This window comes from Notamacropus eugenii, chromosome 3, assembly GCF_028372415.1.
Source record: "Notamacropus eugenii isolate mMacEug1 chromosome 3, mMacEug1.pri_v2, whole genome shotgun sequence".
NCBI classification, from domain to species: domain Eukaryota; kingdom Metazoa; phylum Chordata; class Mammalia; order Diprotodontia; family Macropodidae; genus Notamacropus; species Notamacropus eugenii.
The window spans coordinates 205,460,291-205,477,405 of record NC_092874.1 but is presented as its reverse complement, the minus strand read 5'-3'; the positions used below and the strand labels follow the sequence as shown (position 1 = coordinate 205,477,405).

General features: G+C 40.7%; 1 protein-coding gene across 1 annotated transcript in view; it reads left to right on the top strand.

Annotated features, from left to right (window-relative positions):
• Window positions 1–17,115, top strand: part of CACNA2D4 (calcium voltage-gated channel auxiliary subunit alpha2delta 4) — a 165,078-nt gene that overhangs the window by 58,966 nt on the left and 88,997 nt on the right. Inside the window, exons 21-26 of the mRNA XM_072654129.1 lie at window positions 3,217–3,262; window positions 3,363–3,460; window positions 6,600–6,693; window positions 8,483–8,578; window positions 11,508–11,635; window positions 16,984–17,046. Coding sequence (XP_072510230.1) covers window positions 3,217–3,262; window positions 3,363–3,460; window positions 6,600–6,693; window positions 8,483–8,578; window positions 11,508–11,635; window positions 16,984–17,046 — 525 coding nt within the window. The remainder of the gene's footprint in view (window positions 1–3,216; window positions 3,263–3,362; window positions 3,461–6,599; window positions 6,694–8,482; window positions 8,579–11,507; window positions 11,636–16,983; window positions 17,047–17,115) is intronic.

Genomic DNA, 17,115 nt, shown 5'->3' with positions numbered 1-17,115 from the left:
GGACTTAGAGTCAGAAAGACCTGAGTTCAAATCCAGCCTCAGACAGCTAATTGTATGACCCTGAACAGGTCATTTAACCTTTATTTGCTTTAGTTTGCTCATCTAGCAATAGTAATAGCACCTACCTCCCAGGGCTGCTATGAGGATAAAATGAAATAATATTTGTAAAGCACCTGGTAATAGCTATACGAAGGTGGTGCCACAGATCAGATGTGAAATCTGGAGTCAGGAAGACCTGAGTTCAAATCCATCCTCAGACACTAAATAGCTATATGACCCCAGGCAAGTCACTTAACTCTGTTTGCCTCAGTTTCCTCATCTGTAAAATGAGCTGGAAAAGGAAATAGCAAACCAATCCAGTAGCTTTGCCAAGAAAACCCCAAATGGGGTCACAGAGAGTCAGACATGATTGAAATGACTGAACAACAGCAGCATTGGCTATGCACATGTTAGCTAATATTATTATTATTATCAGTGTAGGGACTAGATTTGGCCCCAGCAAGTTGAACTAGTAGCAGTGGGGAAAAGATACAAAAAGGCGAAGGGACGTTTGACGTCACAAAAATCTAAGAGTCAGGGCTGCACTGAAGTGAACAGGAGAAGCAGGGAGGCCCTTCCTTCATGACTTTCAAGCAGAGGCTGACTGGTCACTTGTCAAGGATGTCATCATGAAGATTCCTTTCATGTACAGGCTGGACTAGATGGTCGCCGAGGTCTCTTACAACTCTCAGTCTGTGATTCCATGGCTTCTTTTCACATATGGTTAGATTATCGTTATTTGTCCTTCATGTGGTTAGGTTGGTTAATTGGGTTGGTTAAGACGGTGCACTAAGAGTAGCCATTTTTATGACTGTTTATTTGTCTTTGCACCACTGGCATATGGTTTTTCTATTAGAATCTTTTTAAGCTATTTGTTCTTTTTATGAGGATGAGTTTAGTTAAAATTGCATAATAAAAATCTGCAAATCCACTTAATTGGGCATGTGTCAATTCTAATACATTATAGTACACTGGAAGGGAAGCGATCTTATCTTTTTAACCTTATGTAACATTAATTTCACACACTCCATGCTCCAGACCATCTAGATACTAATTGCTCCTTCATTTCTGCCTCCCATGCCTGACGTAGTCTCTTCATCTGTGCCTGCTAGAATCCTTATCAGAGAGACAAATATTTATTAAATGCTTACTATGTGCCTGGCATTGTACTCAGCACTGGGGATACAAAGAAAGGGGAGATTCAATTTAATGAATTAACACAGATTTATTAAGCACCTACTTATGCCAGGTACCATCTGAGGTGCTGGGAAAGCCATGACAAAAATGAAACCACCCCCATCCTTAAAGAGTTTACAAATCATTGGAGGAAAGATTATGTACATGTATGAGAACATACAAAATACATGTGGAATAAATATGAAGTCATTTTGTAGGGGAGGCATCAGTATGTAGAGTGATAGCGTGACGCTTCAATGAGATACCATATATTAAATATTTTGCAAATTTTAAAGTATTCTATAAAGGTCAGTTGTTGTTGCTACTACTGTTATTAATGTTAGTTTCTAATTCTCATCTTCCTTATACAGTTCAGGTGAAAATAGTCTGGTCTAGATCTACATGTATATAGGCTAGCGCCACCCCCAAAGCTGAATGGAATAACTGTGTCCAGGTGTGTGTGTGTGTGTGTGTGTGTGTGTGTGTGTGTGTGTGTGTGTGTGTGTGTGTGTAGAGGAAGTGGGGGGGATCTCGAGGTGAGATCCAGGGGCTGACTGTTACAGGTGGGAATAGGCAGAGAAGTAGCAAGACAGATGGCCAGATGCTAAGGAACCCCTAATTTACTGGGTGGAATATGAAAATAATCTGGGGCCAGCTAGATACAATGGGTTTGGTGAATTTCTACTCACTCACTCAGCAGCCAAGTTATATTTGATAAATCCAATGATATGTAGCTTTGTAAAGTGAGAGATGTGTATTTTCCAAAAGTGTTTGTGTAAATATGTATGTGTACTTGCATTTATAAGAATATATATAATGTATGCATATATACAATGTGTATATATATGTATATGTATATATATATACTACACACAAACAGAAACATATACAAAAACATAGACACGTACACATATACACAATGCTTCTATGCCAGTTGTGTTGGCAAGTGAATATTGCCCATAGAGGGCTTTTTGATTCGACTCCTAGATCTTAGCCGTTTTATAGGGTTCAACCAGATGTAAACCACTTTCAGTCATGTTTCATAAATACAACAAAGTCTTTTATCAGAAAGTCTTCTGTTTCTCAGTACAACTATGTTTGCTTGTTCTAAAAGTATTTCTGCAGTTTTCACTTATCATATACTTTAAGAAAATCCATCGATGCTCTTTCTTCTTTTTGGCAATTAAATGTTAGTTTTTCTATAACTGCCTTCTGGTGACTGGTTAATGTGATGTAGTTTTCTTTGGGATACTTTTACGATCTTTTATGGTCCATTTTTCACTTTCAGAGGTATACATAAAGACCAGTGTTAATTACTTTAAAAGAATTCATCCTATTAAGCTTTGGTTTCAGGGACCTGCAAATCTCTTAATTAAGCCACAGCTTTCATCTTCATAACTTTATGCTTGGGAGCCTTGCCTGAAGCTATTGCCTTTATCCTTTGATTCAAAGACCAGACTATTTTCATCTGAACTCTATAATCAAAAACCTTACGTTAGGTTTTGTTAGAATGTAAACCCCACAAAGATAGGGTCTATTTCACATTTATCTTTTTCTCCCTGGTGCTTAGTGTATACAGGATGCATTTAATCAAAGTTCATTTATTCAGTTTATTCAAGCTTGAAGCTATTTATCATCATCATCATTGTACTTTTACTGAAACCTGCAGTGAGAAAATATTTTGTTCCTCTTCAGATTGTCCCAGAACACTTTGTTCAGATGTCTCCCTTGTCGTCACCGCTCCCTGTTCTGCTTCTACTTTTCTGTGTATATATTGCTCAGCATCCTCAACCCCGCTAGGTGTTAGTCTCTTGAAGGAAGAAACTGTCTTTTTTTCTGTGTCTTCTTATCCCCACTGACTAGCACAATGCCTTGAATAGTTTAATAGATGTTTAATAAACGTTCCTTGACAATCAGCGAAATTATTTTCTTAAAACAATTCATTTCTCTTTCCTTCTTTCTTTTCCCTTTTCTTATGCTAAATGTGAATTCTCATTTCAGGATTGCATGACTTATTACAACCAGACCTGACTCTGGCCAATGAGTGGTAAGGAGCACTAGGGAGACTATGGAACACCAGGGGGCTGGAAGAGGAAAAGGGAGAAGATGGAATTTCTCTGGGCAAGCTCCATTTTCCTGTATTCCAGGATTTACTGTATCACAGATATTGATCCAGCTCATCGGAAGCTCAGCCAGATGGATGCCATGGTCCAGTTTCTGACCAGAAAAGAGCCTGACCTAGAATGTGAGTGTTAAGAATCATACTGAAACTAGAGAATAGTAACCCTTTACATTTCTGTAGCATTTCACAATTTACAAAGTACTTTTTTCCCCACAAACCCTTGTTAGGTTGCAGAAAGCATTATTTGTGCCCATTTTACAGTTAAAGAAACTGAGGACCATAGAAGTTACTCAATAAACAGTACTCAATATTAAATGCTTACTATGTTCTGGGCACTATGCTAGGTGCTGGAGGTACAAAGAAAAAGAAAGTCTCTGCCCTCAAGGAGTTTATATTCTATGTGAAGAGACATATAAACATAAACTTATGTGTGTATACACACATATGTGTATATATACACACACATACACACACGCACGCACATATATATATATGTATATATATATATATATATATATATGAATAGAGTTTGGATCTATAATTCTACGGCCATAGAGAACTTCTAGATGAGGAAATTTCTTTTACCAATGTATATTGACACTTTCTCTGCAGCTTATGGTGTTAGAGAGTCACCTAAAGCTCTAAGTAAGAGGTTAGTGCCCTGCCCAAGGTCACTCTGCTAGTATGTGTCAGAACTGATTTGAACACAAGATAACTGAGGGGTGGAGGTGGCAGTGAGGGGCAAGAGAAGGGACCAGAAGCTAAGGGGAACAGGAAAGGTTTGCATACAAAGGGTGCCACATGATCTGAAGCTTGCAGGAGAAGAAAGAGTTCCAGATGAGAAAGGAATGCATTCCAGATACAGAGGAGAATCATTTCAAAGAAGGAAAGGGAGATCGAATGTCATCTGTGAGAACCAGTTTAGTTGGACTGTGTGAGTGCATGAAAGGGAATAATGTACAATAAGGATGGAAAGGCAGGCTGGAACCATGTTGTGAAGGATTTCAAATGCTAAAAAGAGGAGTTTATATTTGGTCCTAAAGATAACAGGCAGTCACTGGAGTTTAGAAGCACATATACCAAACCAGTGCTGTCACAAAATGAAACAACCTCAGAATTATTGCTTGTCCCAAGTAATTTGTACAATAATCATTGATAGTAATGATTAATTAAATCATTAGAGGTAATAAGGTCACAAAAAGAGAGTATATAGAGAAAGAAGAAAATAGGGTCAAGAGGAGCAGCTAAGTGGTGCAGTAAATAAAACACTGGCCCCAGAGTCAGGAGGACCTGAGTTCAAATCTGTCCTCAGACACTTGACATTCACTAGCTGTATGACCTGGACAAGTCACTTAACCCCAATTGCCTTGTAAAAAAAAAAGAATAAGGCCAAGGGCAGAACTTTGAGATAATGCCCATACTTAGGGATTGAGAAATAAATGGTGGTCCCACAAAGGAGACTAAGAAGAAAGAGAAACAACATATGTTGTTTGAGTTGAAAAAGTGTTGAAAAAGACAAAGGATAAACAAGTATCCAGGAGAAGGGGGTGATCAGAAATATCAAAAGCCACAGAGAGATCATGCAGGATGACAATTAAGAGAAGGACTTTTAGATTTAGTAATTAGATTCTACGCGGTTGAGAAGTGACTGGGAGAGGAAGTAATAGCCTGAGTTCCTGAAGACAGGAGGGGGATCAGAGGTGATAGGAGTAAGGGTACAAATAAAGAGCTTGTCATTGGCAAAGAAAAGGAATCTTCTTCCTCAGAGAGAGCAATAAAAGAGGGGAAAGCATATGAGGGCAGAGAGGAACTTGCATGCAATAGGGAAGATCGAAGAAGATGTGGTACCTGGGCTCCATTTTCTCAGTAAAATAGAAGGCAAAGTCATCTGCTGAGAAATAAAGAACATATTAGGTGTTTAGGTCACCCCACAAAAACAGAAATGCCTCCCCAAATTCTTGAGCAGCTGCATACCCCACACTCTGTACTAGCTCCTTCCTTTCTCTGAGACCTCCTTTCCCATAAAGATAGTTTTAGGAAATCATACTTAGATCCACGTGACCTCTTATTCACACTTGTAAGTTGTATACTCAGGGGGCTAACTGCTACCCCATGTTCAAAGTCTTCTGTGAGTTAACACTCCTAAACCATAGATCATGAGCCCCCAGTGATGATGATAGTCAGCCAATAGACCAAACTGGCTCAAAACAAAGGTATTTATCAAGATGACCTGATAAGAACAATAGCTTCCCTCTCCATTATTTCCTAATTATCCTGTGTGTAGCTTGTTTGTATATACTTGCTTGATTGTCTCCCCCTTTAAACTGAGTTTGTAGGCAGCGACTGTCTTTTGTCTTTCTTTGTATCCTTAGCACAGTTCCTGGCCCATAGCAGACACTTATAAATGCTTACTCACTGATTGACTAGTTACAAAAGACCCCCCCCCACACACACACACACACACATACATAAACCTAGACTGAACTTTCCAACAAATACACACAACATCACTGAGAAAAATTATAATGTATATGGAATACCTTGGCAATGAGGCTCACATGCAGGGAACAAGTGTTTCCCTCCTTACCTGTTGCTTTCTGGTAAAGAGGGTACAAAGGGAAAGGCAAAAATTAGTGGGGTTCTTCCTCCTCTCTTTAGACTGCCAGAAGTCACATTCCTTGAAGCTGCTTTCTATATGTATGCTCTCTAGGGCTGGCTTGTAGGGCATAGCCAATCTTCAGTCAACCAATGTCCTAATTCTATCAAGGAAGAACTTAATGTCTCATAAAGGAGTAGAAATGTGAAGATCCTTATTTGCCCTTCCTTTAAGACATTAAATCCATACTATCTCTGTTACCTGTTCTATCTATCAATTCATCAGTTGAACTGGAGGGAAAATTGATTGATTAGGAATATCCTGATCAACCCCTCTCCCCACACACACACCATATGGAAAGTCCCTGATTTCCAGTCCCTTTTCTGTCATTAGGTTATTGTATGATCTTGGGCAAGGTTCTTCACCTACCTGTGTAAAATGGGCACATTTGGCTAAATCTGTAAGGTTTTCTGTTCTAAGAAAATTAGCTAAGATTATTCTAGCCTAACCTAGTCGTTCTATTCTTACTTCCTAAATTAAAGGAAGACCTCTTAAGGAACAAAAAGAGTTTATGGTTCTGGGCAGGATGGGCAGGATGGGTGGATGAGAACAGAGACTGATCTAGTGTACTTTTACTTTGTGAAGTGCTGATTTTACTTACTGTAGGTGATGAAGAACTGGTGCAAGAGGTCCTGTTTGATGCTGTGGTGACCGCTCCAATGGAAGCCTACTGGACAGCTTTGGCCCTTAACATTTCTGAGTATGTCCTGGGAAGAGATGTGAAGATCCAAGCAAGAAGCTTGAAGACATTTTTGGCTCCCAAGATCAAGCATACCTTAGAATGGGGCCTCCTACCCAACTGGTTGCTCCATAAATTACTCATGTTCTCTTAGCTTGCCCCCATCATGAATAATGATGGGGCAGTAGGTGTAGAAGTTTCCTCCACATAGCAGGTTGAACAATTTTCTAGGATTTCACACCTCTTAGACAAGATTCTTGGGAGCAATAATTCATATTCTTTAACAATTCAAAAAGGGCACATTGTCCTCTGGAGACCACACTATCCTCTGGGGTGATTTTTTCTGGAAATAGGTAAAAGATATAGGTTGACTTCTCTGTGTCACACTCCTGAACCAATTATAAGAGCTCCTTTGGCCACAAGGCCCCAGAAAGGTAAATCTAAGCAGCCTAAACATCTATTTCCAAACAAATATGAAGGGGCTCTTCAGTAATTTGTGAAGCTATCTTTGGTATACCTTGGTACTCTGGGTTTCCTCAGAAAAAAACTGACAATTTTGACCAGAGGAATAGGATCTGAAGATGGTGGTAGCAGTACTTGTGAAAAAGGAGAATGGCTGTAAGGGCATTTGTGTGTGAGAGAGCATTTGTATGTGTCTGTGTGTGTCTGTGTACCTGTGTCTGTATGTCTGTCTGTGTGTGTGTCTAGGGGGGAGGGGTGCACGTGTGCATGTGTGTGTGTGTGTTTAAATCAGATAGACAGATGGCTGGATATGGAGAGTAGGAAATCCCTACTGGTTCACCCTGTATTATTTCTCCTGGTTTTCAGGCTGGTGGGTTTTAATTTAACTCCTGGCCCAATACACCTCATTACCACCAGATGTTATTGCTTGGTTCTTCTCCATTCTAAGCAGCCTTCCCCATAAAATCACTTAAGGAGGCAGGAGAAACAAACCCATCCTCTTACCCCTGAGGGTAGGAATTGGGCCATGTCAGAGGTTATTAACATCACAAGAATGACAATTACCAGTGCCTTCATGATTCCATGCTATGGCAGTGCCACCTCTGAAACAGTCCTAAACATCCTAAACATGTGGGACTCTAGTGATAACCTCCTAATGAACGTGTTGCTTTACATCAGTCTAGACCCTGAAAGAAGTTGGCAAAACCTAAACAATATCAGGTTGTTGTCAAGGAAGAATGTCGATTAAAATTAGAAGTGGTGGCCCTCAGACCTAGCACCACACTTCTTCCCCACGGGAACTAATGTGTGAGAAAAATTTTGAAAATTTGCCTTCTAATAAGGTGTTTTTTTACATTGGTCACAAGACTATCAAAACTTCTACATTTGTCTCAAAGTCATTGCCTCCCCATCTTTCCATTCCTCTAAGACCTAGATAGACTATCCCTTAATGAATTCTCCTAATCACTATCCTTCAGATCCCAACTCCCCAGAAGCCAAGTGAACAGTATGGGATGGATAAGCTATGGGAGGGAATGCAAAGAGTCAGTGCCCTAGAAATCAGATGAACAAGGAAGGTAAGGAATTACATAGGAAAAAACCTGGACCTGCTAGAAGTGGCACTTACAGTGGGTGCTTTGCAATGGCAAGTTGTTGGGAATGAAACTTACCTAAGGAGACTTCCCAAAAGTCAGATTTGGGACTAAGAAAAAAAAGAGAAGGCCTAGAAAAGCCTTCATGCCTGTACCATATTCTTTTCTGCCCACTTTCATAAACTTAGGAAGTAACAGCAAAGACTTTGTCTCAGTTTCAACAATTAACCTTTTCCCTTCCCTGGTCTTTTCCACAGCAAATCTGAGGATGTGGTAGACATGGCTTTCCTGGGCACCCGGGCTGGCCTCATGAGAAGCAGCTTATTTGTGAGCCCTGAAAAAGTCTCTAACAGGTAAGCTGGCTTGATCAACCTCAGAGATCAGAGTTTTCCTACAGAAGAGACCAAGACTTTGTTTCTTGGTTAAGTAGGGGTTGTAGCAAAAAGTGTCAGGATGAGGAGAATATGGACAGGAGAATGAGAACCTAAGACTCCTGCCCCAGACATAGCTGAAAGGTGACAGTGACAAAGAGAGAAAGGAAAGAGGGACACCATCTACTTCTATGTGGAAACAATAAAGAGATTTTCCCTTTGGGGTCTAAGTGTGTTTACCTCACAGTGATAAACTATGTTTTAAGAAGCTGAAGGCTGTGCCTAAGGAACAAATAGCAGCCTTATGTCCTGTTGATGTCCTAAACTAAATGACAGAAAATAAAAAGACTTTAATGTTAGACAATGTGTCTTGATTTTCAGTTTGGAAAATTTGGCCACCAAAGATGTAGGTCAAGGTCCTCTACTTCATAATGATGAGCTATTCCCAGGCTGTGAAGGGAAATTTCTGCCAAATTCTATGATCTGAGCTTTCTCAGAGTTTTTTCCTCAAGCCCTGTAGAAATCACACAATTCTGTTTCTCCTAAGATATATTTGGAGGTTGGGGAGTTCTTTCTCTGGTCTAATGGACCTTTAAAGAATCCCAGAACCCATCGCCAGTGGAACATGTCATGGGCTTAAAGATCACTGTCCTCCAAATGGCTTGAAGATTTAATAATGCCACCATTCTTGTGGCCTTCCATGACTGTTGCCATGGCAATGGGAAGGCCCAAACCAAATGTGAAGAGTGATGTGGGAAACAGCACCACCTGGTGGCTTTGCATGAGAAACATGAGACCCATAAATTGTAGAGGACGGAGAAAGCAGGAAGAGGGCTGTTAGGTCAACCCATCACTATTTTCCTTATCTTAACTTATCACCCACACTGTTTTACCTTTTAAATTGACATCCATTTAGCTATGAAGCTCCACTGTTAGGGTTATACTAAGACATCAAAGACAGAACTCACACTATTTTAGCAAAACTGAAGAGTCCTATATAACCAACCTTAATGTAACACACATTCCCTTCATCTTGGCGAGAGATGATAACCAACAGATGGGTGATACTATACCCTGTAGCCTAATTGGAAAGAAAGGGAATGAATAATGGAGCACGATGTCCTGGAGGAATCTCCGAAGAGTGTGCTTATACCCCACTATGCCATTTTTGAAAACAAGGTCAGAAAGTCAGCGACTGGTTTCTCTGGACCAGGGCTCAGTACAGTCTCTGAACTCAGTCAACAAGAAATTGATTAATTTGGTGGTGACTGCTCCAGCCCTAATCTTCCCTTTGCCCTATTTCCAGTCCATCCTTCCACCTGACTCACAGTCATAGATTCTAAAATTTTGGAACTGGAGGGGATCTGAGGTATCACTTAATATAACTCCTTCATTTTATGGATGACAAAGCTAAAGTGGTGAAATGCCTTGTTCTGGATTCCTTTTCACTTCTAATCAAATTAGGAAAGGCACTGGAGAGCTCACTGAATAGCAGAGGCTGGGCTGGATAGCTGCACAGCATTTGTAGATGCTGTAAAAGGAGGTGCAGAAATTCTTGCCAATTTTTTACCACCATTGCTCTCCCAAGAAGGGATAAAATCTCAGTGCTAAATTAAATTAACTATTCAACTAAAATATATCTGAGGAAGCTTGGGCGCTGTCCACTAAGTGAGTTGAGCCTAAGCTCTCATACATCCACCTGGTAGACTCTCCATAGACTTTTTTATAAAAAATCTCATGTCAACTTCCCTCTGCCTCTATGCAAGGCTATTAAACTAGCCTTCCCTGCTTCCATTTGGTATAGAGGGGAAAATCTGGTAGAGATATCTCTAGCACAATATCTAATGAAAGAAACAGAGATAGATAAACTGACAAAACAGACAGATGGGGAGAGAAAAAGAGAGAGAGAAAGACAGGAGAGAGAGACAGAGACAGAGAGAGAGAGAGGAGAGAGAGAAGGGAAATAGAGAGAAACTAAAGTGATTTTTAAAAAATTAACCACTATTTATCATTGACAGTGTAGGTAATAGTATGGAACATGTAATATTCAAAATCAGGCAATTCTATCCCAAGTTTCTTTGACTGATCCTTGTGTGTGATGTGAGGACTGGAAACCATGCCATATGAGAAGCAGTTTTTAAAAGCTAGCTGTTGTTCAGTCTAGGGAAGATGGGAAACACATTACTATCACTGAGTATCTGAGGGGCAGTCACTCGGAATAGGGATTTGTTCTGTTTTGCCTCACAGGGTAGAATAGGGGCTAGAATTCTGAAAGAAGAAGCTGTATATAAGGGAGAAATGTCACTGTCTAAAAGTAGCACTGTTTGCTTGGAAGACACTCACTAGATTATCCATCACTAGAGGTCTTTAACCAGAGGCCAGAAGACCACTTTTCAGAAATGTTGTAGAGTGAATTCTTATTCAAATAGTAGCAGGATTCTAAAGTCTTTTCTGTTTCTGAGATTCTATGTGTGTGAAGCTTTCCAGTTTATAATTTTTCTTCATAGAATCCTAACTAAAATCCACCCAAGACCCTGAGACCCAACTAAGTAAACTCATCCCAAGGGTATTTAAGGGAAAAAATAGGACAATAAAACAGATAAAATGGGGGAAAATCTGCAAAGACTTTTATAATAAACTGTTTCCTTCAAGTCTCAGCAAAAGTCCTACCTTCTTTGAGAAGGTTTTCCTACCGGTCCTTAATCATACTGACTTCTCTCTGAGATTATTCCTAATTTATCTTGTATATCATTTGCAAGTTATCTTCCCCATTAGAGTGTGAACAACTTGAATGGGCATGTTTGTATTCCCAGAACTTAGCAGAGTTCCTGGCACGTAATAGATGCTTTTTGACTAACTGATGACAGTCTCACAGATTTCTGAAAAGATGCTAAGTCCTTCTTATTTGCAGGAAGTTCCTGACCCTAGAAGACAAATCAAGCATCTTCACCATGGACCACTTCCCCCTTTGGTACCGGCAAGCTGCAGAGCAACCAGAAGGGACCTTTGTCTTCAGCATCCTTTCTGAGGGGGAAGCAGGTAACTCAGATCCTAGTACCAGTGTGTAGGATGGAGCTAAGGAATTGCTTCCTTTCTTCTTACTCAATGCAAAGCATAAGAAGTTTCACAAACTCTGAGTGAAAATGATCTAGGATTCTTGTGCAACATTTTGTGATTCAACACAGATTATTTATTTCTGTGGCATGCCTCTTCTGTTGTTTGTTGTTGTTCAGTTGTTTCAATCATGTCCGACTCTTGGGATTTTCTTGGCAAAGATGCTAGAATGGTTTGCCATTACCTTCTCCAGCTCATTTTACAGATGAGGAAATTGAGGCAAACAGGGTTAAGTGACTTGCCCAGGGTCACACAGCTAGGAAGTGTCTGAGGTTAGACTTAAACTCATCAAGATGAGTCTTCCTGACTTCAGGCCTAGTGCTCTATCCACTGCTCCACCTAGCTGTAATAAAATGAGAACAGATAATCATGCTCCCTCAGATCACTGGATCAAAGATTTAGAAATGGAAAGGATCTTGGAAGTCATGTAGTCTAACTTCCTCAATTTATAGAAGAAAAACTAAGGCTCAGAGAGATTGAGTAAATTAATTGTCCAAGATCACCTAGGGAATATGGGGTAGAGGCAAGATCTGAAGCCAGGTCTTCAAATCTAGCATTTTTTCCACAACACTATTCTGCTAATGCCTAAAGAGGTCTTTTGGAAGGCCAGATGGCTTAGTGGGAAGAACAGGAGATGGTGAGTCAGGACATTTGGTCTCCAGTCCCAGCTCTGCCACTAAAGCCAGTAACCTTAGGTTCCTAGGTCACTTTGACTGCCTTAGGCCCCAGTATTCTCATCTGGAAAACAAGTGTGTTAAACTCAATGGTCTCAACCAACCCTGAAAATATGGACCTGTAAAGCTAATTGTTAAGCAGGCTTCCTGACCTAAGGAATATAAGGACCTCAGCAAATCCTACTGTCAGAGGCAGAGTTGTCCATAGAGACAGATTTCTATGTGTCAAACAGTAGGGCAGTTTCAAAAGTCAGGAGACCACTGGTACACCCTTAACCTGGGAAAATGACCAAAATCAGGGTAGCCTTGCAGTTAAAGCTAGAAGGGATTTCAAAGATCAGGTCCAATCCCTTCTATTAGAGATAAGGAAATTGAGTCTACAGAGGTGAACAGACTTGCTTAAGGTCACATAGCTGGTTAGTAGGACCGTGCTTTTTCTAACCCAAGATTCTTTGAAAAATTTCAAGCAGCCGGAATATTTCACTGATGTGAGATATTCCTTCTTCTTCTTCTTCTTCTTCTTCTTCTTCTTCTTCTTCTTCTTCTTCTCTTCTTCTTCTCCTTTTTCTTCTACTTCTCCTTTTCTACTTCTTCTAGTTCTTCTCTTTCTTTTTCTTCTTCTTCTCCTCCTTCTTTTTCTCCTTCTTCTTCTAGTTCTCCTTCTTCTAGTTCTTTGTCTCCTTCTTCTAGTTCTTCTCATTCTTCTCTTCTAGTTCTTCTCCTTCTTCTAGTTCTTCTTCTTCTCCTTCTTCTAGTTCTTCTCCTCCTTTTTCTAGTTCTTCTTTTAGTTCTCTCCTTCTCCTTCTTCTTCTCCTTCTAGTTCTTCTCCTCCTTCTTTTCCTTCTAGTTCTTCTTCTCCTTCTTCTTCTTCTAGTTCTTCTCCTTCTAGTTCTTCTTCTCCTTCTCCTTCTTTTCCTTCTAGTTCTTCTTCTCCTTCTTTTTCTCCTTCCCCTTCTTCTCCTTCTCCTCCTCATTTTTCTCTTTTCCTTCTCCTCCTCCTCCTTCTTCTCTCTCTTGATTTTTCTCTCTCCCCCTCCCTCCTTACCTCCCTCATTCCCTCCCTCATTACTCCCCCTCTCCTTAGTTCAACACTAACCACAGATGACCAAGAAGGAAAGAGGCAGCTAGGAATCAGGACCAAAGTAGTCAGGAGTAAGATTGAAGCAAAAGGGATGGAAATTAATCAAAGGAAAGAAGAACTTTTACAAACACTTTTATGCCAGTGAATGAATGAAAGAAATTTTACACTCACTGGATTGTCAGAGTCAGGGACAAGCTGGTGAAAACCATGATGCACCCTAGTCAGGGTCTTTCCTCCTACTCACCACTACCACCAAATTACTCTTAAAGTTACTGAAGAGGCAGACAAGCACAAAATGCTCAAGGAAACAACACATTGATGAGGCCCAGCCCCCAGGAGGCTCCAGGTGGTCAACTGAGCTAACTCAGGAATCTGAGACAAAAAGTTACTCAATCTCACTAAAAAAAATATTTCTAAATAAAATTGTTGGCTGGTGGAGGTGGTTGAGATTGTGTATCAAAGAAATGCATGGAAGAGCTAGGAAAAGTAGGTCTAAGACTACTTTGTATCAGTGGGGTTCCCACATGAGCCTCCCCTTCTCTTTATCCTAAATCCCTTCTACCTCCAGATGTTCTGTGCCTAAGTCTCATTCCTCCCTCCCTTTGCCCTGCCCCATCCATCAAAATTAAGCATAAGAACTGAAGACTCTTTTTTAGGGACTTCAAAAGTGTCTTGGTGATATTACCTCAATTCCCTATGCATTCCTCTTACTCCTGTGGCTGACAGGCAGTTGGTTGGCCAGTTGGCTGTTGTCCTTCATTCTTGAAGAGGACCAAAATGACATCACTGTGCTTGAGTCAAGCTACAGTGTGTCCAACTGTGGCTAATCAGACCAGTATGAGCTCAGAATGTTCTATGGCTGACAGGCAGAAGGTATTGATGAAGATGCCCTTTTCTGCTCTTGAGTCAGAAGAACAACATTGCAACCATCCTCTTCCCCATTGAGGTTGCCCCTGAGGCAGCATTGTGGAGGCATTGTTAGAAAGGGTGATTCAAAATAATGTCACCCAGGAATTCTCCTAGCCAAAGCCCTGAGTCCCTTACTCCTCCTGCCACCCCAGATGCTGTCCCTGAAACCAGCTCCCCACCTGCGCTTTGTCACCAGGACTCTGCCTGCTGACTGCCTGGGAAGCTTTTTGTGGCATTGAGGTAGGAGGGCAGGTGGGTGGGGAACTGAGTAGCAAGGAAAAGACTGAGGCTGGCAACCCAAAAATGGGCCAGTGGGGAATGGTGAAGCTGAAAAGGAAAGATTAGCTCTCTCTTCACCTAGGTATCTGCACATCTACTTGATCACTGTGGGACAGTGGAAAGACAGCTGGTTCAAGACACCTGTAACTCTGGGCAAGTTACTCTTCTGGCCTCAGTTTCTTCATCTGTAAAATGAGAGAGTTTGACCAAATGACCCCTAGAGTCTCTTCTAGCTCCAAATCTGGTTTACACTTACCTAGATAATAAATGCTTAATGAAATCCAGAAGCGGGGAGAAGACGACTATATTCAAAAGAAAAACTGCAGAGGAGAACATGGCCCCAGAGTTGGAAGAAACATCCTCTGATGCCTCTCCATATCTAAACCATTGTTCTTTGCTGGGAGTGGGGATGGGGGAAGGGGATTCTAGCTTCATCACACTGTCTTTTGCTGCCAATGCTAGATATACAGAAGGGTCTTGCCAATACCAGCAGACCTCAGTTCACCTCTTATCCCTCTCACCCAGGAAGCATCAGCCCTGGAGCAACATCAAGTACACCAAAGGGTACTTTGGTACACTCAGTGGTCACTTACACACCTTCAATACCTGAAAAATGATGGGCCTAGCAGGAGAACCCCAAATCCCTAAGATCCTTAGATATCATTTTTATAGGAATTTCTTATCTTTTTCTTTGAACATTTCCCAAATGGCTATGTCATGCAAAATATGCCTATGTAGTTTGTTGTGGAGAGCAAATGCCACCAGATTTCAAAGACACCGCTTTCAAGAAGCTAACCTTGGCAAAGACCATGGAATTCTATGGAATGAGCTCTCCATCAATGCCAAGATCCTGGGCAGAGACTTTCTGGACCAATTTTGTTAACTATGAGCTCCTAGAATCACAATGTTTTAGATTACAAAGCAGTCTTTAGCTCATTATATTATTAATAATACTATTAATATTAAATAATAATTTGACATTTTTATGTCACATTAAAGTTTTCAGAGAGTTTCATATGCTTTTTTGAGCCCTACAATCCTATAAAGTAGACAGTATAGCTATCATGATTCTCACTTCATAGATTAAGAAATTTGGTCTCAGAGAGATTTAGTGATTTGACTTACTTATCTTACACAGTTCGTAAATGTCAAGGGCAGGATTAGAATCCAGGTCTTCCTCTCCCACCTCCAGAACTCTATCTACAACATTGTCCTGCCTCCTTATAAGGTGGTACAATGGGTAGTAGTCTAGCTACATAGTGGACATAGCATAATTGTGGTCCAGCCTTCCCATGTGTCGCACCATAAAAGCTATATTCAGTGTATGACAATAAAGATATCTTAGGCCTATTTGTTTCAGATAGCAACTGGATGCAACAAAATTTTCATATAACAAAAGAATCTTAGAGTTCATCATACTGAGATCTGACCTCTAGGCAAGAGATTATGAATTGCCCTGTAATGCCTGAAGACCATGGTCAACAGGAGACCATACACACACACACACACACACACACACACACACACACACACACACACACACACACACACACACACACACACACACACACACAGGTTTTCTGTGGCAATGGAGAACTCAAAAGTTATCACTTAAATTCTGCTACCCAGCAACTCAACAGCTTAATAATGAACGAAGATGTAGGGAAAAAAAAACCAAGAAAAGTCCCTATTCCTATCCACTAGGCTAATAGAGAGACCATAACATCGAGCTTCAAATCAAGCTACATACTTGTGCCCATTGTTTTCACTAAATAAACATTCCTTGAGTAATCACTAATGTAGAATCCTACACAACTTTCTTTATGGCTATTTAAGATATGAACCTGTCAAGAAAGATCAGATCTGATTTCTTCCTACAGTTTGGACAGCATTATATAACATTTGTACTTGATTTTAAAGGACATCACAGGTTTACCAACCACCAGGCCCTGGAATGTAGCCAGCAGTCAAGGGAAACAGAGTCCTCTGGACAGGATATATGCAGAGGATGGGTGACATCAGGAAACCTAAACTGTTGCTCTATTGAACTACAATGGGATTGGAATGATCAGGGAGGACTTGAGTGATGTGAATACTTAAGTGTATTTGATAGCCGGACTGAATAACCACTTTAAATTCAGTGCTGCCCAAACCATCCCATACTATCCCAATAAGGGTTTTGGACCCCAAACTTAGGCATAGCATTTATACTCATCACTGAACCCTGAAGGGGAAATGGAGGAAGGCAGCCAAAAACCTCAGGCTGATTTCAACCCTTCTCCCTTCTTCCCAGTTGCTGAGAACTTAACTAAGATTTTGTGTTTCCCTAGGATCCGTGACAGTGAGCACAGCTGTGGCTGTGACTGTGGATAAGAAGACAGCCATTGCTGCAGGTAGGAGCTGACTTCATGAGGGCTAGAAGGACAATAGCCAAATTCAACAGAGTGGGTGGAGGGAGAGGG